Source organism: Arctopsyche grandis, chromosome 2, assembly GCF_051622035.1.
Source record: "Arctopsyche grandis isolate Sample6627 chromosome 2, ASM5162203v2, whole genome shotgun sequence".
In the NCBI taxonomy this organism is placed as follows: domain Eukaryota; kingdom Metazoa; phylum Arthropoda; class Insecta; order Trichoptera; family Hydropsychidae; genus Arctopsyche; species Arctopsyche grandis.
This window is the reverse complement of record NC_135356.1, coordinates 29,054,290-29,079,604: the sequence shown is the minus strand read 5'-3', so window position 1 is coordinate 29,079,604 and position 25,315 is coordinate 29,054,290. Positions and strand designations below refer to the sequence as shown.

The 25,315-nt window shown below is 34.7% G+C and overlaps 1 protein-coding gene across 1 annotated transcript; it reads right to left on the bottom strand.

Moving 5' to 3' along the window:
* Positions 1-728: 728 nt before the first annotated feature.
* On the bottom strand, positions 729-11,859 carry LOC143922341 (LIM/homeobox protein Lhx9-like). Its single transcript, XM_077445565.1, has 5 exons — positions 11,612-11,859; positions 8,762-8,998; positions 7,652-7,785; positions 1,019-1,257; positions 729-905 (listed from the first exon to the last, which is right to left on the bottom strand). The coding sequence occupies exons 1-5, from the start codon at positions 11,857-11,859 to the stop codon at positions 729-731; spliced, it is 1,035 nt and encodes a 344-aa protein (XP_077301691.1).
* Between the last annotated feature and the right edge of the window lie 13,456 nt (positions 11,860-25,315).

Sequence of the window (25,315 nt, the reverse complement as noted above, 5' to 3'; positions counted from 1 at the left end):
ACTGTACATAAAAAAAAGTTTTTTAAAAACATACCTCTTCTATAATTTGTATATATAAAATTATTATTTTGAATAAAAACGCCAATATTTTTTTTTTACTACCGCCATCTATGTATAAAATGAATGACTACCAACTGTCACCGAGATTAAAAATGTTCGGACTTGAAAAGCTTCTTAAACGATATTTTATCTCTATCGTAATGGCAGAGGATCCATTTACTTATATTGATGACCAAAATGAGCAATATGGCGAAGTATGAAAACGATCGGTTAAGAGGCAAACTTTTTCCTGAATTGTAATCGTAAGTGAAACGTAAAGGAGGTATGTAAAAATTGCACGTTTCTTAAACGCTCATATCACTTAAATGAATTAAGCCACCAAAAAATATTGTCATATTCGGATTCAGTGGGTCAAACATAGCAAAGATCGATTAGTTTCCACTGCGGTTTTTTTTCGTTGCTCAGTGTATTTATCGAATAAGTTTTGACCCGATTTTTCACACCTTGCGAATAGTTGTGTGACACCGAAATTTTGTCGATACTGTTTTGGTTTGGAAAACATTGATGTTTAATACGTATGATATATCAATGGCACTGTAGTAATGGCTGGAGTTTGTCTTTATGTAGTTGTGCGGTTTGCGTTTTGATGAATGTTGACAGGTGTGAAAATAATTGCAACGTTTTACTCTGGATCGTCTGCATTAGACGTGTCTACGCACGTAATCGTGTCAATAGAGATCGGCGAAAGGCAAGGTGGTGTGGTGTGGATGCAGTTGATGGTGCATGGCTGAAGCTGCAGCCCCAACGGTCGAATTGGTCACTCCTGATCCTGCAGAGCCGTTCTGATTGGAGTCCTGACGCAGCATGTTGCGTCTCCATTTTGCTCTCGCGTTCTGGAACCAAACCTGAAAAGTGTCAAATTATTTAATGACATAATCAACAATCCGAATATGGCCAGAAATGGTTTGTTATATTGGGTTGAGCTTTTGAAATATGTGATTAAAGTTTAAAAGCATACTTGTAAAACCCTTTTGGACAGTCCAGTCTTCTGGGCTAGCTGCTTGAGGTCTTTCGCGTCGGGGTTTTGGTTTATGGCGAAATAAGACTTCATCGTCCTCAGCTGGTGGTGTTTGAAGCTGGTCCTCATCCTCTTTGTCCTCTGGGAGTGTCTGCCCGAAGAGCTGCCCGGGGATGCCACTGAGGAGTCGTATGAGAGTGACTCCATCGAAGAGTTCAGATCGGCTGGATGGAGGATTTCTGAAATTTAAATGAAGTTTTAGGTCGTAAACACACATTAGGGCGAAATCACACAGCGGTGTTTATGGGACGTGGATTTTTTTTTAGATAGTTTTAAACGGTAATTGGACTATTTGTCACATTGCGGTGGTGGTCACAAAGACAATTTTTGCCATGAAAATCGCGAATACACAATATTTGGCACTCAAGTTCTTGTTAGTATGATAGTGTTACGTACGGGTCGGTGGAGGATCCAATTGATTAAGGATGATTAAGGAGATACACGCACTGGCAGTGCTCAGTCCAGAATGACCTGATATCGCCTAAGTACCGCCATATAAGGGGTAGATCTCTCAGGACGTCTAATCTGTTTACCTATTGTATAGTCACGTATTCGGATATGTATTCCCACGACATTCTGTCACACGGTACGGGTCAGTCGTTATGAGAAGTGCATTCATTGTTTAGCTTACTTGCACTTAGCCTGTCGCTAATCCTTGAAACCACTTATCCCGGTCGCACGGTATGCACTTAGTTAATCCGTTAATAGATAATCCTTGAACGGTCACACAGTCTCTGGGATTCTATTCGCTTAATCCGCGGCGTACGTAACAAAAGTTATCGTTGGTATGATGGACTTTTCGGCTGTCAGATGTTCCGTTATAGAGATTTTAGTGACTTTGTGACGAGTACTTTGTGACCAGTAATCACTGAACCGTTTTAAACATATAGAAAAAAATGTTGCGTTCATGAGATGCGTACAAGGTATAGTCCTTTCAAAACGTCCAAAAAAAGACCCCCTGGGTGTGTTCGGTAAAATTGTATCCTTGCTTGACAGTGATCCAATACGATTTTAAGAAATATAAGAGAACTTGTCGACGTTCCACACATCTACCACATCCCGCGTTGTGTGATTTCACCCTTTTTTAGATTGTTTTGCACATGTAAAAAAACGCTCGCACGCCTGATCTATGCTACGGCGACCCATAGCTATGACGGCCAAAACTCACACCCTGGAGTCTTTTCGGTGGTATATTTTCCTTGTATTGATATGGTTGAGGAACTATTGGCTAATGGATATTGAGCCGATGGACGCTTGGTTGAATGAAATTTTAAATTGTTTATATTATATTTAATATTTGTATTTATAATCGGTTCGATTGTGTGTGTGTGTGTGTGTATACAGTGCAGTTTTGGGGGGGCTGTGTCAGGCGGCGCCCGGGGGCGCCAAATTATTTGGGGCACCACTCGATGTGCCAAAGGCACTTTAAAATTTAAAATTAGAGCGCCAAAAACCCTACAAAATTTTAGATTATAGCGTCAAAGGCACCTCTACTTTCTAAACTCAACATTTGTAATCGGCAAATTCCATTCATTGGGTGAAGGCGCATTCCTTTTTGTATTATAATTAACGTTTTCCAGTGGCAGCCACAATTTAAATCTTGTGCTATACGACGCTGCAAAATCTTAAATAACATCGCATACATTTTTCGATATTCTCCAAAGATTTTTTACACTATTTTCTGCTTTAATATATTTATGGAAGATTCTAACTGAAAACGTGTAATTATTATTTTTAAAAAAATATCTTAGATTTGAACAGTTAAACGACTATTCAAAGATGTGGGGGTTTTTGTATTTTGTAAACAATCTACCGGAAAGAGCCGATCCTCAAATTAAGCTCACCGAGAATTCAAAATCTAATATTATTAGCAATGAAAAGTTATCAATTGAAAAGCCCTTCTTTCAAATAAAGTTCAACGTAAAATTAATCATTGTAATAAATTTTATAAAACAGCATAATTTACAAGAATTATATCCAAACATTTATGTTGCTATGCTTTTGCTGGCACTGCTTGAAACTGTAGTAAGGTCCTAAGCCCGGAAAAAACAATTGCCCAAGGGCCCCATTGGGTGTAAGGCCGGCACTGTGTGTACACCTTTAAGTGTAGTGATCATTAGTCACCGGAGTCTGAGGGGGCCGTGGATTGTTCAAAGGTTGTAAATGCATTGTTAAAGGTTTGCCGAACAATGGATAGCACTGTGACTGTCCTGTCCTACCTCTAGTGATCATTGATGTATAATACACATAGATGGGCCCTGACGTGTGATTTTGGTCGGATATCTTGTCTTCACTAACTGATGGGTGCGGGGGGTTTAACTAGCGGGGAAGTTGGGAAAAAAATGTTTTTTTTCCCTACGACGCAGCGGTACCTACCTACCTACTAGTAGTTCATGCGCCAAAAGGGATGAGGGCGGATCTAGTGTATTATACATCAATGGTAGTGATTCATAAAAACCGGCCCAGTACTAGAGTACTAGTCAGTTGCCTGCGTTGTTCGTATTCGCAATTACCTCAGGTGTGACCCAGGCCTTGATAAATGTAAGCAATCTTCAGACATAATAAATCAGGGCTTTGCTGGAGTGCTTTTCCCTTGCAGAACGTGACGAGCTGATACAATAAATTGGCGTGCGAGTTGTTTTGATGAAACTTGAGCAGGCTTATGTAAATAGCCCTTAGCCGTCAGTCGCGCACAAGTGGATCTGAGCGTGCTTATCGAAACGATCTTGGAACTCCTCAAGATCATCATCATCATGCCTATAAAACTTTATTTTCATCCAACCGGCAAAAGCTCACGTTGAAACAGTGCCCGCATTGGTTTCATTTTTATTTCGATGCCCCTGGCCCACTTTTGACACTGATTTAGGCACAAACAAAGAGTTCCCAACTCGATAGTTGATCCAATTAGCGTGAGACTTATGAGTAGAGGTAGGACGGGAAGCGTGCATTTTCCAGGAAACGGGGCATTTTGGGTCTATTTCCGAGGAAATAGAGCAAACTACAAATCTATAGTGCAAAAAAAAAGTTCATCATAGAAATGAACAGTGCACGGCGAACAATAAACATAAAAATACCAATAATTTTATTTTAATACCGCCATCTATGTATAAAACTAAAGACTACATAGACGACACCCAGATTTAAAATTTGCAAACTTGAAACGAGTCTTAAACGATATTTTATCTCTATCGTAATTGCGGAAGATCGATTTACTTATATTGATGACAAAAATGAGCGATATGGCAAAGTATGAAAACGATCGGATAAGAGGCAAATCTTTTCTTGAATTGTAATCGTAGGTGAAACGTTAAGGAGGTTTGTAAAAAAACGGCACGCTTCCGGTCCTACCTCTACTTATGAGAACCGAGCATGCTGTCGCATTCGTGCAATGTGTTGTAACACTGTAAGGACGTAATATAATTTATTATTTTAACCGATCTATCATGTGACTTGGGCAAATTGTACATGTTATTGCATTCACCTGAACTCATCAGCGATGGCCAATTACATTTCGTTTCAGTTTCGCATTGCATTTTGGTCAAGAAATACAACATTATAGCGGACGGTAGAATTTGACTTTTATTTTTGGTTTAGTTTTGCTTCGTGTTTCATATTTTGAAATATTTAAATTAATAACATTTTAATGTAAAATACGTAAGTTGTTGATATTATTAATATATATATATATATGAGTAATTTATCTTTATTTATGTGTATTGATGTGTTTATGTGTATATGCATGTATAATGTTTGTATGTTTATGGATGTATGTAATGTATGTGTATATGTATATGTATATGTGTATGTATGTATATGTATGTATGTATGTGTGGGTATATATATATATATATATATATGTATATGTATATATATATGTATATATATATATATATATATATGTATGTGTATATGTATATATGTATGTATATGTATATATGTATATATATGTGTGTATGTATATGTATATATGTATATGTATGTGTGTATGTATATATATATATGTAGGTGTGTATGTATGTATATGTATATATGTGTATTTTTATATTTATGAATGTATGTATCTGTATTTGTGTATACGTGTAAGAATTTGTGTATATATGGATGGTATACATATATGTTTATATAATTGTCTTTGGCCAGGAAGGTGCATTGGGCTTACCTGTTAGGCCTTCTTGGTGTAAATTAAATGAAAAAATAAATAAAAAATAAAATAAATAAATAAAATAAATAAATTTATTCATGTATTACGTATATATTTTATGTTAATGGAAATTTATAGTTTTTAGACGATAAAAGTAATTGTCAACGTCATGCCATGGACAGCAAAACTTACAGTAATATTATTAAAGACCTTGCATTAAATTATATTTTATATATGTATTTTTATATTTATGTACGTATGTATGTATGTGTATTTGTGTATACGTGTAAGTATTTGTGTATATATGGATGGTGTACATATATGTTTATATAATTATCTTTGGCCAGGAAGGCGCATTAGGTTTACCTTTTAGGTCTTCCTGGTAAAAATTAAATAAAAAAAAAAAAATTGTAATAATATTACATAATAAATAATTAAAAAAAAATAAAGAAATTATTTTACGTCCTTTTAATGTTACAACTCATTATACGAATGCGACAGCATGCTCGGTTCTCGTACGTCTCACGCTATATCGTAACTATAAAAGTTTAATGTAAATTTTTTATTATATATTCGAATTCGCAACACACCGGATGATAATATGTATATAGTTTCATTGACGTAGTGTTGACGTATGTCGACGTTTATTCATGCAGTGTTTGCTTGTTTTCATATACAAATATGTCCATCACAATAGGCCCTCTTGTGACATGGAGGGCACTGAGGGAACTCCACTCCTTTCATCCGAGCACGTATTTTTCTTTGTTGAGTAGCACAATTGGTACGATCAAGATAGAGCTACTATGTATGCAGATTGTTGTTTTCTAGAAAAATCTAACAAAACTCTTGTCGTATGCAGCCTACGTACATACATACAATTGCTCACTAGGTTTTTACTGAGCACGTCTTTGAATACTATTGTTCAGTGAGTTTCCTGAAATCCTTGGTTCAAAATGTTACATTTACCGAAACCTATTGCCAACAATAAGTTTTTGGATTATTGGTAGGGTAACCATATTTCCTAGGACTCAAAACGGGACTCTCCGCAAAAAAAATATTCCCTCTTCTATATAAAAAAAAGCATTACCCTAAAATAATCATTCATTCAACAAGGAATAATAATTGTTTTTCAAAATTTACCATTATAACATACTAGTGGTTTTACTCGGCTTCAATCGGTTTTTGTAATATAAACCACTTAAACACGACTAGTCTAATATTAAAAAGTTTAATAAATTTATTTGAATACTCATTTGTTTTTTTTCATTAAATTAACTGTCACGAACAAACAAACATATACACTATCTCTTTTGAAATTATATGTATATCAGAATCCGGCGCCTGCGCTCCCGGAGCCTTCGCCCCCTAGGGATTTGGTCCGCAGAGCTTCGCCCTCGGAGGTTTCACCCACGGCGGCGCCTGCGCCCTCGGCGCCTTAGCCCCCCGGGACTTCGAATCCTTTGAATCGAAAAAAAATCGAATCGGTGCCTATGAGTCGAAAAAAAAAATCGAACGTGTCATCTACGAACGAGCCAACCAACCAATGTTACATACAAAGTTTCTTTCCAAATATATTAGACAACAACGACTTTGTCTGCAAGGGAATAGCGGTCACCTAGTGGTACATGCAATTCAAAAGGCAATGAAAGCGCAATAGAAAGAAGATCAAGGGGTTAAGAAGAAGTTATGTAGCAGGGGAGCAAACAGGGGATGCCGAACTCACTTTGCGAGAAGAAAACAAAAGGGTGATGTTTGAATGCATTGAACGTTTTCATATTGAGCTACAGATCAGATCAAGATCATTAAGGAAGTAGCAGCCATGTTTCAAGCTATCCAATTCAAAAGTCTCATATCTCCCACTAAAGAAGAAGCATGTCGCTACTAGTGTCCATTCCAAAATTGACTTCGAATCGAAAACCAACCCTTGTAAACGTAGTGAAATATAAAACTGGATCAATAAATGCATGACAGTAGCTAAGAAAAAAAATTGACTTAAAATTCGCTAGATAATTAATTATACGTATTTTAAAGAAAAAAAAATCAAAATCACAATTTGGGGGAGGGGGAGGGGGAGGGGTGACACCCTTACATGGTGCCACAGGTATAACTCTTCTTTATTTTGTTCAAGTTATTTGATAATCAAATGTAAAAGCGTCATTCGGGTCATCGTAGTCAGAAACCTGATTTTTTTGTCAACGAAATATCAATCTACTTTTGAACTATCAGGCATTCTATTATATAAAATGGTCTCAAATTTGCATTATTCTATCAAAACTTATAATTTTGCTAATCAGTGTCCGTGAATATGTAATTTCCGTAGTGAAAATACAACTATGCCTATTGAATAGGTATCGGAAATGAATTCACTGTAATTATAATTTCACTGTAACATACATATGTATATACATAAAGTGTTATCTATAGGTACTTACCGAGTGCATTTCCGGCCATCCTGATCGCGTGCAGTTGCAACGCGTCCGGAGAAACAGTGGGAGGCTTCCTCTTCCTTGGCCGACCTTTCTGCACAGGTCCTGTTGGAAAGTACTGACTTGGTGACCCGTTAGCCCTGAAAGTGATTCGTTCATTTCAATTATATGTAGTAATGACGCTTATCAATAAGCTAGAATTATATATATGTATATATAGTTGGCTAATAGCGCCACTGTTGTAAACTATTGACACGAGTGCATCTATATTTTTCAACAGGTGATAGCCCGTGTGATTTAACCAACTATTTGGTGGCAACAACTGATCCCAATCCAAAACTCTCACACCAATTCCGATTTAATAGCAGTGGTCATAACAACATTTAGTATTCGAAACATGAGTAGTATTTGATGTATGTATGTATCTATCTATACCAATCAGGTATAAACACAGATTACCTAAACACAATCTGCTTTAGATCGTCGACTTTAGAGAGTCTTTAATTAGTATTATGTATTTAGATGTATTATGAGCATTTATAAGAATTGTAAATAGGTTTTTGAGCTATTTTTCCTATTATGCTGTACATTAGAATAATTCAATACTATGATTACTAACAGAATTAAATTAAAATTGTAAAATAGAAAATGATCAATAGATCAGTAGCTATTAAAATAGATATAAGATGTATTGTGAACATAATTTAGTGACAATAAAAAGCATTTAATAAAATGTATTATGAGCATTTATAACAATAATTGTAAATAGGTTTTTTGAAATATACTTCGAACGTAACATTGTATATACAAGTTCAATTCAGCGATATGGTATGTACATATGTAAATATCATTTGGTGTGAATGCAATGTATGAGATGATCTCACAGTTGATTTGCGATAAATCATGAGACATAAATCGCTCTGTAAATAAGCTCTCGCATTCTTAGAGTAAATAAGCGATCGATTGCTTGGCTGTTGATTTTGAAGTTGTGAGCAATGCCACAACCAAATCGAGTGATAGAGAGTCAAAAAGAGAGTACATTTGGGTGTAACTTTGGAAGGTTTTGGTTCATTTAGCAGATTGAAGCTGAATATAGCCGCTTTCTAGGCTACCCACCTGAACATGGAGGCTATCTCTTCCTCGCAGTAGTTCTCGTTGAAGATGAGCTCGTAGTGAGGCCGGCAATAGATGAGGCCATCCCTCATGCCGAAGGTGTCCCCCTTGGAGAGGAGACAACCGCAGGAGACGCAAGTGAAGCATCCCAGATGGTAGACCATCTCCCGTGCTCTCATCACCAGCTCGTTGGCGGAGATTCCAGCTTGGCACCGGGCGCATCTCTTCACACAGAACATCCTGAAGATACACATATTAGGAGAAAATTCGATGACGAAAACAATATCTTGAGAATGAGAATGAGAATGAAAACATTCTCAATGAGAATGTGCGTGATCAGATCCAGCGAATCGTATAAAAACCCATTGTAAAGGTTAATTTCCAAAGACAAATTGTGAGACGTGGCATTTTAGGTCAATATTATTATGGCTATTAGGGATTCCAAAAATATCGATATTTGTCATTATCGACGCTACCGAAAAAAAGCAAGTCCACGAGTCTGAAATACGCGGATAGGCGTTGTTTTTTGAGAATTTCTCGATGGAAGTCCCTAGCTGCTGAGTATTTTAGATTGTGGTTTGGCATTTAGATTGTTCGCATTACATTTTAACAACAATGAAGAAGAACTATATTGGAGAGTCTAAACACACCTTTACAAAACTCGAAATCCCCAGCGATAGTTATCTAGGTTAGTGATTTAGGGTTTGTTTGGATTAGCTACAATTTTTATACCTGCTTTCCATTGAATTTCTAAATAATTCTTGTTGGAAATGCTGGTATAAAAACTGGCGAAATGTTCAGCGTGGCGGGCTTTAAACAGAAAAGACGTCAATACTCAAAGGGCTAAATAATTTTTGTGTGGAGGGGATGCTTTCAGCTTTTAAATATATGTATGCATACGTATTCAAATTAATGTCAAATGAAAAAAATCGGTTTTCAAAAAAATCTGAAGGCGATGAGGCTTCTCATTGTTAACAATCAGATAAAAATCAATGTTAGTATATATAATATATGTCTTCGGAAATTGTATCAGGCATACACTTAGCGTCTCTTTTGAATAGCAGGTCAAAAATAAAAATGTAGATCATTCTTCGACTGATCCATACAAAATAGCCGATACAACGCTTTTTTCTAAGTAAATTCAAAACAACTAAGATACAATTGAAATTATTATATTTCAGCAATACCGGTAGTTTATTTTGTACTGCCGGTAGTACCGACGGTCGAATAAAAATCAGTAAAACTAATTTCGGTAGTATCGGTATTGGAATCTCTAATGGCTACCACACCTCACGGAAACGTTCCTTATAAAATGGTATATAATTCTGAATATTTTTTAAGCAATTCACACTAGGACAAAATTAATGGTAATGAAATAACAGTATTTAAACGTACTGGGGGCTTCAATGCGCAAAGGGTCACGTTTCAATAAGTGCTAAGTAGTGAGTAGCAGCGGGCTGAGTAGTGAACTCCACTACTCAGCCCGCTGGTCCACGTTTCAATGCGAATGCGCGCGTCCGAGCGACGAGTGGCTGGTGTTCCCTGCTCCCCCCTCCCACTTCTCGGTACGTCATACGAGATACGAGAGGGGAACGTTGGGGACGGGTGAGGTAGCGACCAGCGGGCTAAGGAGTGGGGGGTCACTACGCTTACCGGACCGCGCACTAAGGGCCGGGCCGCACCGTGCAACTTTGTCGGCCGACTTGTTGCGCGACACGAAAAAATGTATGGAAATGTGTGCGACAAACAAGTTGATGAGTGTGGCATGTACCATCTACCTGCATGCATTGGTCTGGTCGCCCACAACCAAGTTGTTCGCGAGTTGAGCGGTGCGGCCCAGGGAGGTATTGAGGCGTACTGGGGAGGCATTTATAAACGGGCATTTATGTACTTAGGCGATTGCAATTTATTGAAATGAGATTCTTGGAAAAATATATGATTGTTGAATTTACATCACGGCAATATTGCTTGTTTTAACACAAATATACATATAGTAAAATGTAAGCAACGCTTTTGAGTAGGCTTAAATTTTATTTGCTTATTTAAAACCAAACAAATAACAATAAATACGCCAAAAATAGCCTTCACTTCACATTCAACCCTCAGATATTGTTTCAATAAAATGAAAATATGTATAATTTTTTATTCAAATCATATTTAAAATATCAAAGCTTTAGTTTCTGAGAATCGTTTTTATATTGCAATAATTGGTGGGTAGTGGAAGTAATCGGAATTTGAAGTTGAAAAAATGATGACGCGTCAAAAATGACTCCAAGTGTCGATTACTCCAACTAATCACTATTCATTGCGATGTAACTTGATTTGAAACAAAATTTATATATTGCATTTATTGCAATATATTGCATTTTAATGAAAATAAAAACAGCCGAGGGTTGGGTGTGACAGCGAATAGTAGCATCATCTTACATAGTACATAAAAGAAAGGTTTTGTATTCGCACATATTTACATATATATACAAAAATAACAATACAATCGAGCTTTATATTCCATACAGATAACCTTGATGGCCCTGAGCTGAGGTTTCAGAGGCTCAGACGGGCTACAGCAACAATATTTCGCAAAAAATTGTAGCGCACGCAATTGCAAAGAGGATTTGAGTTACATAAGTACCTATAATGGATAAGGGTAGTTGATATAGTTGACATATTGAGGCTGGACAGAATAATGGACGAACGAAGTGCTCAAATGGTACAATAAATAATGTAGAAAGGTGCAAGGAAGGCTGCAAGGGAGATGAGTGGAGTTAAATGGATGAAAGTTGCTCGAAATAGAAATGGAAGCATGTTATATAGGCTTTGGTGATTGGCTGTAAATGATGATGAAGTATGTACCTATAATAGTCGTCCTTGCAGTATATGTTGCGATCCCTGGTGAAGCAGGTGAGCTCGGCAGCTAAGGGAGAGTGACACTCGCAGCATCTCAGGCAATTGCCATGCCAGCGACGATCAGCAGCCAAAAGGTAGTACCGATCTTGAATTCGACCTCCACATCCTCCGCACTCTTCGGGAGCTGATGAAGTCACTCCCAAGGCCTCCTCCAGGGACTCCTCGACACCCTCCTCCTGCCGGTCCTTCAGCATCGCACTGAAAGACGCAACATATGTATATAGAAAAATCACATGGATCGATGCATGAAGGAGTTTCAGCTGTAACTCGTCATAGGGGGTCGACCGGGTGTGCAAGATGCAATGGCAGGGCATGAAAAAATGGCACTAATGGCAATTTATTTATAGCGAAATGCTAAATGTATATATAACAAAAGTAGCAACGTTAATTATAACTATAATAATAATATAAATAAAAACCGACTGTCGCTAAATATGTATGTATGTATGTTTGTATGTATGTATGTTTCGGACGATCAACCAGTATGGGGAACCAATCACAGCCGAGTAATCGAGACGCCGGGAAGCGTGGTAGTGGGGAAGTAGGGGAGGGGGTGTGCGTGTGTGTGTGCCCTGAGGGCTTCGCCTCTCAGGGCACACACACACATTAATTAGTTATTTCGGACGGGTTGGATTGCTAAGTCACTTTTATTACGATTAATATAATAATACGTGCGCGTGCACCTATAAATTACCTTACACTATACATTATACTACATATAACTTTATTTTTATTCGTGTTTCAATTCCTTTTCGAAACCACCCGTTGAAATCAACGGGCACAAAACTAGTATAAAATAATTAACAAAAAAACAAAACTATAATTATTAAACATTACATAATATTGTAATGCCAAGCACTGCGTTGATTAACTTATATAATTACATCATCTTCCACAGAGGTATCCATTAGCACCCTTCAAGAAAGCACCAATGTTATTAGCACTTCTAATGCTCTCAGGAAGGGCATTATAGATTTGAACACCTCCTGCAGTTCTTGATTTCTCAACTCTGCCTATAATTAATTTATTCCTATTTCTAGTTTTATCTTTATGTAAGTCTCTATTCCTAACTATGTAATTATTAAAATATTTGGGTAATAGATTCTTATCTAGCGTATATACAAATTTAATTTAAGACGATTTATAATATCGAACCATTTCAATTCATCTAACATTCTTACGTTTCCTCACATTCAAAATTATAAATAGATTGAGTACTGTAGCGCAATAAACAGTATAAGGCCTATATATGTATGTACAATGTTCAATTGTTTGCGGTTCTAGAAGGTTGTGATCTGAATTCGAACTCTTTTTGTGTCGTGTGGCCTCTTCTTTAAATAATACTGTGCCAAATATCATATATTTTTATTTATTTACATATTTTTGCAACAGTGACGTAACAGAATGCTCTAACGCGTCATTGTGACCAGATATATACACACAATACAAATTCTATATATAAGAATACAGCCATATAAGCATAATAGAAATACACTATATATGTATAGTGTATTTCTATTATGTTTCAATGTATAATAATAGTGGTGTCTTTTTTCAATACAATTAACTGTAATTATAAATTTCCTACATCGAAGAGTTAAAATTGATACTATAATTTTTTCGCTGAGCACTTTTTGCTGGGGTGGTTTTGTCGCTGGGCGCTTTTTTCTGGGGCGGTTTTGTTGCCGCACGGTAATGACTAATCTAATAGTAAACATTTTATTAAATTTATTTGAATAGTTTTATTTTATATAAATTTATTTGAATACTCGTTTGTTTTTTTATTAAATTGACTGTCACGAACATACAAACATATATACTGTCTCTTTTGAAATTATATGTATACCAGAATCCAGCGCCTGCGCCCCCGGAGTCTTCGCCCCCTAGGGTTCCGCCCCCTAGGGTCCCCCGGCGGCGCCTGCGCCCTCGGCGCCTTTGCCCCCGGAGACTTCGAATCCTTTCAATTGAAAAAAATCTAATCGGTGCCTACGAATCGAAAAAAATAAATAAATCGAACGTGTCGTCTACGAACGAAACAACCAACCAATGTTACATACAAAGTCTCTTTCGAAATTATATATTGGATAAGAATATAAAGTTTATGAAGCTCATTAACGAAGGTAAACTCATTAATGAAGGTTCATTAATGAAGGAAAGCCATTCCTTGTTTTGAAGATAGATCGTACTATTATCCTTTCTGTCAATTAAAAATGTCCTTGTTTCAGGCGATAGCTCTGGAAACCCAATAAAAACGTATCCTTCGATCAATCACCTTAATACACTGTGAATCACCAAATCTTTGAGATGTGTCTCTGCTTCTTCTAAAATAATTAAAAATTTTCTTCTCCGAAGCGCTTTATATCTAATAGAATTGATTTTTTTTATATTTTGTTTTAAAATATGGAAAAAATTATTATTCTAAAAATTCACAATCGTAATTGTGATCGGTAATTGAGAACCCCTGCGTTGGGGGTTTATCAAAATCGTTTTGATTGCACGTAAATATCCCTATACATATGTATGGTTGTAAAGCGTATTAGGAAACGTATTTGATGTATCGACGTATGAAATACGCTTTACTTTAAACGGAAAATACGTACATATGTATTTACATTTTCTGGAAACCTCTTCCGACCTATTCAATAGAATGGAGATACGTTTATATATAAATATATGAAGAAAGAGCGCTACAGATTTTATCTTCTGCTAAGCATTATTCAAGGCGAAACGACTTACAAATTCTATTGCGACAAAGGCATATAAATCGTACAAAAGGAGAAACATTATGCTGGAGCAAAAAATTTAACTTTTAGATATTCCGCGATCTACCTAAACAATCTGCTTTCCCTGCAACCAATCGATTTATTTCAAGTTAGTGGGTTTTTGCGTTATAATATGTCATTTTGGCCTGTTTGGATTAAAAAATAACGTAGATAAGACGAAACTAATGTTCAATAGTTATTGCATGCCTGATAGCATTTCATTAGATGCTAAAATTGTAAATAATTATTTATATTTAGGGCAAATAATTGACATGCCCGGTAGTAAAGAAGAATAAATAAAGAGACTGAAGTGAATTTGGATGAATGAATGCGGTTTTTAGATCACAAATGCCACTCTGTCTGAAGAAAAAGATCTTCGATCAATGTGTTTTGCTAGTGATGACATATGGATGTGAAACTTGGACAATGAACGCCAAGTTGCTACGTAAAGTCCAATGCACTCAAATAAGTGTGGAACGTTGCATGCTTGGCATAACGAGGAAAGACAGGAAACGGAATAAGTGTGTGAGAAGTATGACAAGGGTTGTGGATATATAGAGGATTGAAGCTATTGAAACGGCAATGGGCGGGCTAGAAGAATGGACAAAAAGTGGACAAAAGAAGTGCTAAAATGGTACCCCAGAGAATGCAAAAGGGTAAAAGGAAGACCGCAGGGAAGATGGGTAGATGAAATAATGAAAATGTGTAGAGTGAGATGGATGAGAGTTGCGCAAAACAGAGAGTGTCTTGGAGAGGGCTTCATCCAACAATGGATGGCGAATGGTCGTAGATGATTTAATTCACATACATATTTTTTCAGATTTCCTTGTGTTTAAAATATCTAAGGAATCTTTCAACAGCTTTTTTATTTAAAATATTGACAGGAACATAAAAAATATGACGATTTTCTGCAACAAATACTACATACATATGTATATACAGTCCCTGCTCATAATATTACGCCACCCCGATTGAATCGCGTTCGCGCCCATTTGTAACGGTTATAAAGAATTCACAATAAGATATTTTGGCCTAGTTTTTTTTGTAAGCTCATCATTATTTGCTACTCTATTCACCAACAAAAAATAATACAACATTATTCTTCAAAATGTCTTCAAAAATAAAAGTGAAATGATAGAAATGAGTTTGCTCCTGAATTACGTAAAGCATATACGAGCGTTTCTGAGAAGATTTTTTATTATTTCGTTAACAACACCGTGATTTTTTCTTTTGCTACAGCTTTATTATATTTTTAGGGTAAGTTGGTGATTAATTTGTAAAAAAGTATTTATAGCATTAATAAAACTGGAATGTTTTATAAACATAAAATCGCGACAATAGAGGGTGTAAGTAATACGGCTGTTTGCAAAATAACGAGACATCTGGAACAAAGTGGCGATCCCACACCCAACAAGCGGGTTAAATGTGGCGAAAAAAAAAATTAGCCCCCGTGAGGATCTAAGGATTGTCAAAATTGTTACTAGGAACTGCTTTATAACAAATAAAAGAATTTAACAGGAGCTGAAAGACGAAAATGTGGAGATAGACGTGAGGATCCAGCGCTATTTCGCCGAGGCTAGGTCGAAAGGACGGCGCCTTGCAAAAAAGCCGATGCCGACCCAAAGAATGAACAAATCGCGATTAAATTGGGCGAATAAACATTAAAACTTCACCCTAGAACATTGGAAAACGATAATTTGAATGTTACAAAATTATTGTGTCTTGTGTCTTAAATTTACAAAACCACTAAAATGTATGCATATTTCAAGGTGTATTGAAAGGTGAATCTTCCATTCAAAAGCATTGGTTCGGAGATGAATTAGGTGAAAGCTGTAATGAGTTAATGACCGATGCCCACAAATTGACACAAAACATTCCCTTTTGGGGTGAATTTTGGGGTCTATAGCGTCGATGGTCCAGGTACCTGAGTGTGGGATCGCCACTTTGTTCCAGATGTCTCGTTATTTTGCAAACAGCCGTATTACTTACACCCTCTATTGTCGCGATTTTATGTTTATAAAACATTCCAGTTTTATTAATGCTATAAATACTTTTTTACAAATTAATCACTAACTTACCCTAAAAATATAATAAAGCTGTAGCAAAAGAAAAAATCACGGTGTTGTTAACGAAATAATAAAAAATCTTCTCAGAATTGCTCGTATATGCTTTACGTACATAATTCAGGAGCAAACTCATTTCTATCATTTCACTTTTATTTTTGAAGACATTTTGAAGGATAATGTTGTATTATTTTTTGTTGGTGAATAGAGTAGCAAATAAGGATGAGCTTACAAAAAAAACTAGCCCAAAATATTGTGAATTATTTATAAGTTATAACTAGTCACCGGAGCCTGAGGGGGCCGTGTATTGTTCAAAGGTTGTAAATGCATTGTTAAAGGTTTGCCGAACAATGGATAGCACTGTGACTATCCTACCTCTAGTTATAACCGTTAAAAATGGGCGCGAACGCGATTCAATCGGGGTGGCGTAATATTATGAGCAGGGACTGTAAATAAATGACCATTGTTGGCGTTTCTCGCAAAACAGTGACTTTGTACTCTCGTTTATCAATTAAAACTAAGCAAAACCGTCTCAATTGAACTGCAATGGGTGACTAGTGGGTGTTTATTTCTTAAAAATGGTAAAAAATCGAAACTTATGTAAAAAAAAAGATAAATTTGATTGGTTTGAGTTACAGGACATTCTTTGAAATCTATGAAATTTTTTATGTAACGTTCTCACTAGGTTAATTGTGGAAAATCTAAAGTTTGCATTTTTCGCTCCGGCCTAATGTGCATAAAGCCGCACACACACCGGTCGAATTTCACTAATAACAGTGTCTATTACGGCAAATGTGTAGTTACGGCGGTCGGGTGAGTGGGGAGACGATTTTACACGAAGTATACAGTTCCGATGGTTAATGGAGCTAATTGGCCATTATATGTTTACATTGCGGCCATTACCTCGTCACTTGTCACTCACACGTAGCGCCGTCGACTTAATTCATTAAATTCAGAGGTATTTATATACTGTATTTAATAATAGATCTAGATGGAACGGCAACGTGAAAAAGCACTTTTTCTTATCTCGCCTTTTGATGGTTATTAAAAATAATGTACGGTTAGAATTAGCCTAATTTTTAATTTACACGTTTTACTCGTTGTGCGATTCCACGCCTAGATTAATATCGCGCTAATTCCGTGGTGTGAATGCGCCTTTATTTTGCATCCAATTAATGTGCAAACACACGCATATATTTATTGCACATTTAACTCACGTATACCTATGTATTTATTCACTGACTGTAATTATTTTTAAATGTAGATACTTAAGTATTCAAAAACATTTTAAATATATTATATTATACATTGCGTTGCGTAAATGTTAAGTTAAGCACCGAGAGGTCCCCGGGTTCGATTCCGTGAGCTGACCTCGATTGAAAATAATTTTTCTGAGCATATCTGTAGTGCTGTTGGTCAGACCTGGATATTTGTGACTCCAGGTCGGTCGTTTCCTATCAGAGTTTGCCAATTTCTTTGATTTCATTGTTTGAACGGTTCCCGATTAAAATTGGCTAAAAACCTTCCTACCTACTATGTCATCACTATTTGAGTATGATTAATGTACAATAAAATGTATGTACAATTAATAGATGTCTCGTTAATTTGCGAGTTTCCAGTATCTCGTAACTCAGCGACTTGTGTAATAAAAATGCTGCATTGTTTGTAATTGGCCAGGAAGACGCATTGGGGTTTACCTGTAAGGCCCTCCTGGTATAAAAATTTTATAATTTTGGAAAGGAATTGATGTGTGATTCGTATCTGAAGTAGGAATATAAACTGCAAAAAAGTGACGTCATTTTGAAAAGCTTCGTACATATAATATGGAAAGAGGAAAAAAGCTGCATTATAAATCAATTTGATTAAAGTATCACTGATTTGTAAATCAAAATATAATATATAAATTTGTCCTCAAAATGAGTAATTTAGCACTATCGCTAATGTAGATAAATATTAATTGAAAATTTCCAACTGAAACATAGATATACATATACATACATATTTAACAATTCTATCGTCGAATTGTGAAGTTGAATACGCAAATTGGCTTTTGGTCAAATAAATACATTTATCGTAAAGTGTTTAAACGCTCGCCTGTTGTGTTGCAAAATTGAATAAAAATTGTTTTCATATATTTTTAATGCGATTAATTTCTCTAAAGGTCAATTATGGCTATAAAAATAAGTCTTTACATAAAAAGGATGGCTTCTTTGTGAGGAAGAAATTTTGTTCGCAGTAAATAAAATGTTACAAATTTACATAATGGATATATCGCTTTCAAAGGCTCACAGAAATGTCCTGAATGAATAGTGCTAAAGCTAAACTGCCTTCAAAATGATTTTTAATATAATCGAAAAATACATATGTATGTAGTTATCAAAAAATCAAAAAGACCGGAACAGATGAGGATGTATTAAGTTAAAACTTTTCAAACAATATATTGGGAACTGAGGCTAAGAAAGTACGCATTCTTAATTTAAATATGATACATAGAATATGTTGTGCTGAAAATGGAAAATAGAAACTCATAGTTATATACATAAATATTATTGTCAAAATTCATTCAACGAATAGTGCAAATTACTACTCATTTCCAATTGAGAAATTTGACGTAATCGTCATCCGAATTGTCATCAAATCAAATAGCATGCGGTTCAATACTATGCTTATTATCTATGTATTTGACAATATAATAAATTTTCATGTAATAAGGTCTTGGGATGAGAGATTTTGGCGCAATATATCAAAATGATGGTCGAAATCGATGTTTTTTCGCTGTTATCTCTTGTATGTAATTAGAGTCACATAACGTATATTTTAATGATCTGCTGCTTCCGGTTCTGAAATTGAATAAATCGAACTGATAAGACACTCACAGTCTTTCCAATAGTAAATAAGAGATGATTTTAAAAATAAAATTTCACCCAACGCGATTTTATCAATATACAGCTCATTGACATTATTCATATATGTTTTCAATGAGACTGTTATTACCGCATATTCACGACGAATTAATAAAATCAAATCAAATTCTAAGCCTTTTTAACGAGATATTTATAGGTGGAATTTATTTTTAAATATTAACAATAAAATATTGACATTTTTCGATTGCTTTGAAATTTCAATTTCATCAAAAAATAATTTAATTGTAAAATGTATACTGTAAATATTTTTAAGCTGTAATATATGTAAGGTTTAAAAAAATGTATAAAGCGATACAATAATTCTACGTAAATTGTGTTGAAGTAAAAATGAATTTTTCTGTATATATTTATATACATATGTATATAGTACAATACTTCCCCTCACATTGATCCCTTTTCTTACTTAAAATATCTATTGTTTGATCATTTTTCTTAGTAATATTTATGTACATACATATGTAGACTTTCATTATTCCAGGGCTGTGGTGTCGGTGTCGTAAAAATTCAACCGACTTTTTATTATTTTCCTTATACAGTACATATAACTAGAGTCTCCAATTTATTGAAGTGAATCTACCAATGATTAAAAAATTTAATAATTTCTTGGTAAAAATCGTACTAAAAATAAAAAAAATTGCACGTATTTTGAGTTGTCAAAAATCGAATGTTTCCTACGTCTCATACTTTTTTTTATTAAATTGATTTGTTTGTGTATAAAATTCATACACACACACTATGAATGTACTTACTGTTATATTTCATTACCAATAATTCAATAAATTGGGTGAGATGTCAATTATTAGTGATTTTTTTAATTCTTTCAATTTTTCATATTTTGAATATCGTTACTATTTTCATTACTAATAAGTTTTAACATTGCTAAGAAAATTCGATCTTAATAAAATCGTTCAAATTATATGTAGTTAGAGTTTGAAGTCGGGTCAATTATGAACCGACTTCACAGCCCTGCATTCATTCACCAATGCTTTTCGATTTTATTTTTGTTTTATATTTTTCATTATCATTATTAATCTTTTTCGGTGTCAATGATATATACATATACATTGTAATGCTGTTTTTTTTAAAGTAAAAATAAAAATATAAGTATACATATATAAATGTAAAATTATGAAGAATTATCATTGCCATTCTTAAATCGCTCTTTGGATTAATATCACTATTGTGCTCTAATGACGTGATATGTATGTACTAAGGATCCCAAATCCGAATATTCGAATACTCTTTATACGAACTTATTTTTTTATTTTCAATCTACAGAATATTTAGTTTTTGATGTTCCGGATAATGATTCTTTTTTTTTTTTTTTAAATGCTTTTTATTATTACGAAATTATGTTTACAATACATCTATTTTAATAGCTACTGATCTACTGATCATTTTCTATTTTACAATTTAATTTAATTTGGTTAGTAATCATAGTATTATATTATTCTAATGTTAATCTACAGCATAATAGGAAAAAGAGCTCAAAAACCTATTTACAATCCTTATAAATGCTCATAATACATCTAATACATAATATTAATTAAAGACTCACTAAAGTCGATGACCCAAAGCAGATTGTGTTTAGGTAATCTGTGTTTATACCTGAAGGGTATAGACATAATGATTCTGATTCTCTTAAAATTGGAATAAGAACTTGAACTTCTTATAACTACAAATACTTAATTTAAAGCTACTATTCTATACTATTCGAATATTTGGGATTCCTAGACTCACTATGTACCTATGTATGTATGTATGGACATATGTAGCGATTAAAAACATTGAAATTCTGCTCGTTAGCACTGTTGATATATAATACATATGTGCGAGCTAAATGATAATGTAATCATAAGAAAAAAAATATGTTGAAAAAAGTTTTTAAAAATCGCTAAAAGTTGACTGACATACCTATTACAGTTTGAAAAACGCAGGCTTTCAAACAAGAGATTCCGTCTTTTGCCCACTAAGAGTGGGCAAAATCCTGCGTATCCTGCACCACCTGACTGATGATATTTTGCACATTTTTTTTTACGAAAACCACACAACAACTGGCCACTGTAGTGGTGAAGTGTGATCGCGTTCCCGTTCGGTTTATATATTATGTATATATCGGAACGGGTTTTCAGTTTTTGATCACACTGGCACACTGGCTCGATCGCACAAGGACCTTGTTAAAGTTCGTGGACGAGGATTCGAAGACACATCGTCGTGATGATGGTTGTTCAGTCGCCGACGATTGGCTGCAGACTGCAGGCCGCCGGCGCCGAAAGAGGGGTTCCATCCCCTCTCGCAACTCACCCCCGACCCCTTAACAGCCACCCCTTTGCCACCCAGCCACCCCCATCCTCTTCGCCAATGAGAGGGGTAGGTGTACCCCGAATTCGTTGCGAATCGGATAAAGCGAACTCGGTCATGATGGAATAACCTCCTCCTCCACCTCCATCTCTCTCTCTTTCTCTCTCTCTCTCTCTCTCTCTCTCTCTCTCTCTCTCTCTCTCTCTCTCTCTCTCTCTCTCTCTCTCTCTCTCTCTCTCTCTTTCACCCCCCCCTTCTACCTCGCATTATCTATGTAGAAAAAATGATCCAAATCGGCATGTTTAAATATAAGCATGAACAATTGAGGTGTAATATACCAACATATATTTTGGCTAGTCGGAATATTTTCCATCTAACCTAGTACCAACTAGGGATCCCAATCGAATTTTCGAATATTCGAGTATTCGAATTATTCGTCTGATTTTTCAGCCATTCGTTATTCGAATATTTCATCAACTATTCGAATATTATTCGTGTATATATTTTTTTATGAACTAAATACACAAAATCAACATGAAAAGAGTGATAACGAAGAAGCTGGCCATTATGAAGAAAATTAAATATATAATGGGGATAATTGTGATAAAAATGAAGAAAATGAAATGTCTACATGTAAAGAAACAGATTTGTATTCATTAAATACGGAAATGTTTGAAAAAAATCACTTTCCGATCGATAATAATCTTTACAACATTTTAGAAAACATCAGAAAAATAATACGAATATTTAAGGGGGTATTCTAGTCTAGAGGGCCAAATTTAGAGCGTTTTTTAAAATTCAATAAAAAAAAACTAAAAACATTTTTGGTATGCATTTTTTTTATTATGTGTTTATTAATGTTTCAATATTACATAAAAAAATTTAAAAAATATATATATTAAAAATTGAATAAGTTACAGGCTGGTAAAGTGGGGGGTCTTAAAAAAAGGGTGCCTCCATCTTGACATGATTCCAACCCTTCTAGTCATCTGAAAAAAAAAAAGAAAAAGATTCTTAATTAATAAGAGTGTCGCTATGGTCGGTACCTAAAAAAAAAATTAAACATTTTTTTCGCGAAATGGCAACTGTTTGAAAAAGTAATTTTTTGGCCTTTTTTTTCAAAGTTTTGAATTTTTTAAAAATATTAAAAAACAAATTTTTTACCTAATTCTGGTACCGACCATAGAAGGATATATACAGAAGGTCCACACCAAATTTTAAGTTAATTGGTCCGTTAGAACTTCAGATATCATGTCAAACTTGTTGGAAAAAGTAGTTTCGAGAAAAACGCGTTTAAAGATTTGAGCAAAGTTTCAGGCAGTCAAAGTCATATAAACGGGCGCTGTACTTACATTTCGTTAATCGATTCCTGCTCCATACATTGGGCCTTCTTCTTCTTCTTCAAAATAATCATTTTCCGCAGTTCTTTTTGATAGACGATCAGTTCTAGCTCGTACTTCTGAGCGACGTATCCGAGTTTCGTCCCGTCTGGCAGCGAATACATGGACTTCCGGACCAATTGTGATTCACATGACGTTCATAATTTTTAAAACTGGTAAAAAGCCTTGATTAAAAATGCAAACAGCTAAATAGTTTGCAATTTCATTTGTCATCGTCCCAGAATGAATATGTTTCGGTGAAAAAGTCCAGATGAATGAATTCAGCGATTCATTATTATTTTGGGTTTCCGAGCCAAAAACAACGGTGCAACAACTCTTATTTTGTGGGAAGTTGTAAAATTGACATATTTCGCTCGATTATATGATTGAATTATGGCCCGGCGTGACCCTTTTTTTCCCCTTGCATCCCTGACTAAATTCTCTCGAAAATAAATAAAATTCTAATTTTACGCTAAACTATAATATTTTTATGAGGGTCAAATGAAATAAATTTAGTCAGAGATTTCAATGTTATTAGTTCGGAACATATTTTATAGGGTTTATATGTGGAAAATATTACTTCAGGAAAAAAATTAAACTGGCTTTCACGCCTCCTTTAATTTGGTTTCTTATTCGAATACAAAAAATATATACACTATAAAATATAAAAGAGAACTCTTAGCTATACATGAAAAAAAACGAGATGCAAATATGTCGAACAACGAGAGAGATAAAATATTTTGAGTGATTGAACGTGTGAAAACGTACAGCTGCCGTATATTTTCCGGTTAGATGCCACGTCACTAAAACAGCTGTATCTCCGAAAATAACTTTAATTTTGAAAAAACCTCGTAAGGACATATTCTTAAAGGTTTAAGCTTTGAAAATATGAAATAAAAAAAAAATCGATTTTGTCAAATTTCTAGACTAGAATACCCCCTTAAGAAGTCACCAGAGAAATATACATTTTTACAAGAAATCATAATGAATAAAGAAAATAAAAAATTGGTAAATTATTATTGGCTGTGAAAACGAGGTGGAATTCCATGATAAGTCGATTAATTCAAATTTATGCTTGGTACATATGTAATTACCTTTTTTTTAATTTTCGAATATATTCGAATATTCGAATAGCTCTTGATTTACTATTCGATATTCGAATAGTTGAAGTCGACGAATATTTGGGATCCCTAGTACCAACTACCGTTATAGAAGTGTATTTTCAGTTTTTTTTTTATTTTATTTATTTATTTATTTTTTACATATATACCAGGAATACCTTACAGGTAACCTCAATGCGCCTTCCTAGCCATGAGGTCTCTTTTTCATTTGAGCTATTTTTCAAATTATGCTTTACATTAACATTTGAATAATATAATACTATGATTACTAGCAAAATTAAATTAAAATTATAAAATAGAAAATGATTAGATCAGTAGCTATTAAAATAAATATAATATGTATTGTGAACATAATTTAGTAATAATAAAAATCATTTAAAAATAAAAAAAATGTATCTACATATGTACATATTGTATGTATGTTACAGTTGAAGTGTATCTTCCAGTTGTAATATATTACACTTGGTATAGGCTTTCGTTTGAATTGATCGTCTGATCTGGAAACTTGGAGCGAAATAAAGCATTTTTTTGCCACAAACATACATATATCAGCCAGCAGCGTGGCTCGGTGGTTGCGTTGATATTAAGCACCTAAAAGTCGACGGGTTCAATACCGTGAGCTGACCTCGATTGAAAAGAAATTATTCCGAGTATAATCTTAAATGCTGTTAGCCAGACCTTGGATATGTGACTCCAAGTTGGTCGATCGTTTCCTATCAGAGTTTGCCAATTTACCTGATTTCATTAAAAAAGTTCTAACAAATTGGCAACCTTGTCGTATTTCTAAAAAAAAATGAGTTTTCAGCATCTCAAATTTGCTGATTTAAAAAATGTTTTTCAAATTTATACATAGATGTCTCTATTATACTTTATAAATTTTTTATAGTTGGCTAGGAAGGCGCATTGGGGTTTACCTCTTACGCCTTACTGGTATATATATATATATATATATATATATATACCAGTAAGGCCAGAGTATGATTATTGATCAGCAACATGGATTTCGTCCACAACGTTCAACGACCACAAATTTGTTGTCATTTTCTGGTTTTGTAACAGGTTCCTTGGATGCTAATATTCAAACAGATACTGTTTACACG

Excerpts from the sequence above, each read along its gene's own strand:
- LOC143922341 (XM_077445565.1), bottom strand. The coding sequence starts at position 11,859 with ATGCTGAAGGACCGGCAGGAGGAGGGTGTCGAGGAGTCCCTGGAGGAG. Across the intron at positions 8,999-11,611 it reads TGCAAGGACGACTATTATAG|GATGTTCTGTGTGAAGAGAT; the intron begins GTACATACTTCA and ends GTGTATCTTCAG. Across the intron at positions 906-1,018 it reads TGTCCAAAAGGGTTTTACAA|GTTTGGTTCCAGAACGCGAG; the intron begins GTATGCTTTTAA and ends GACACTTTTCAG.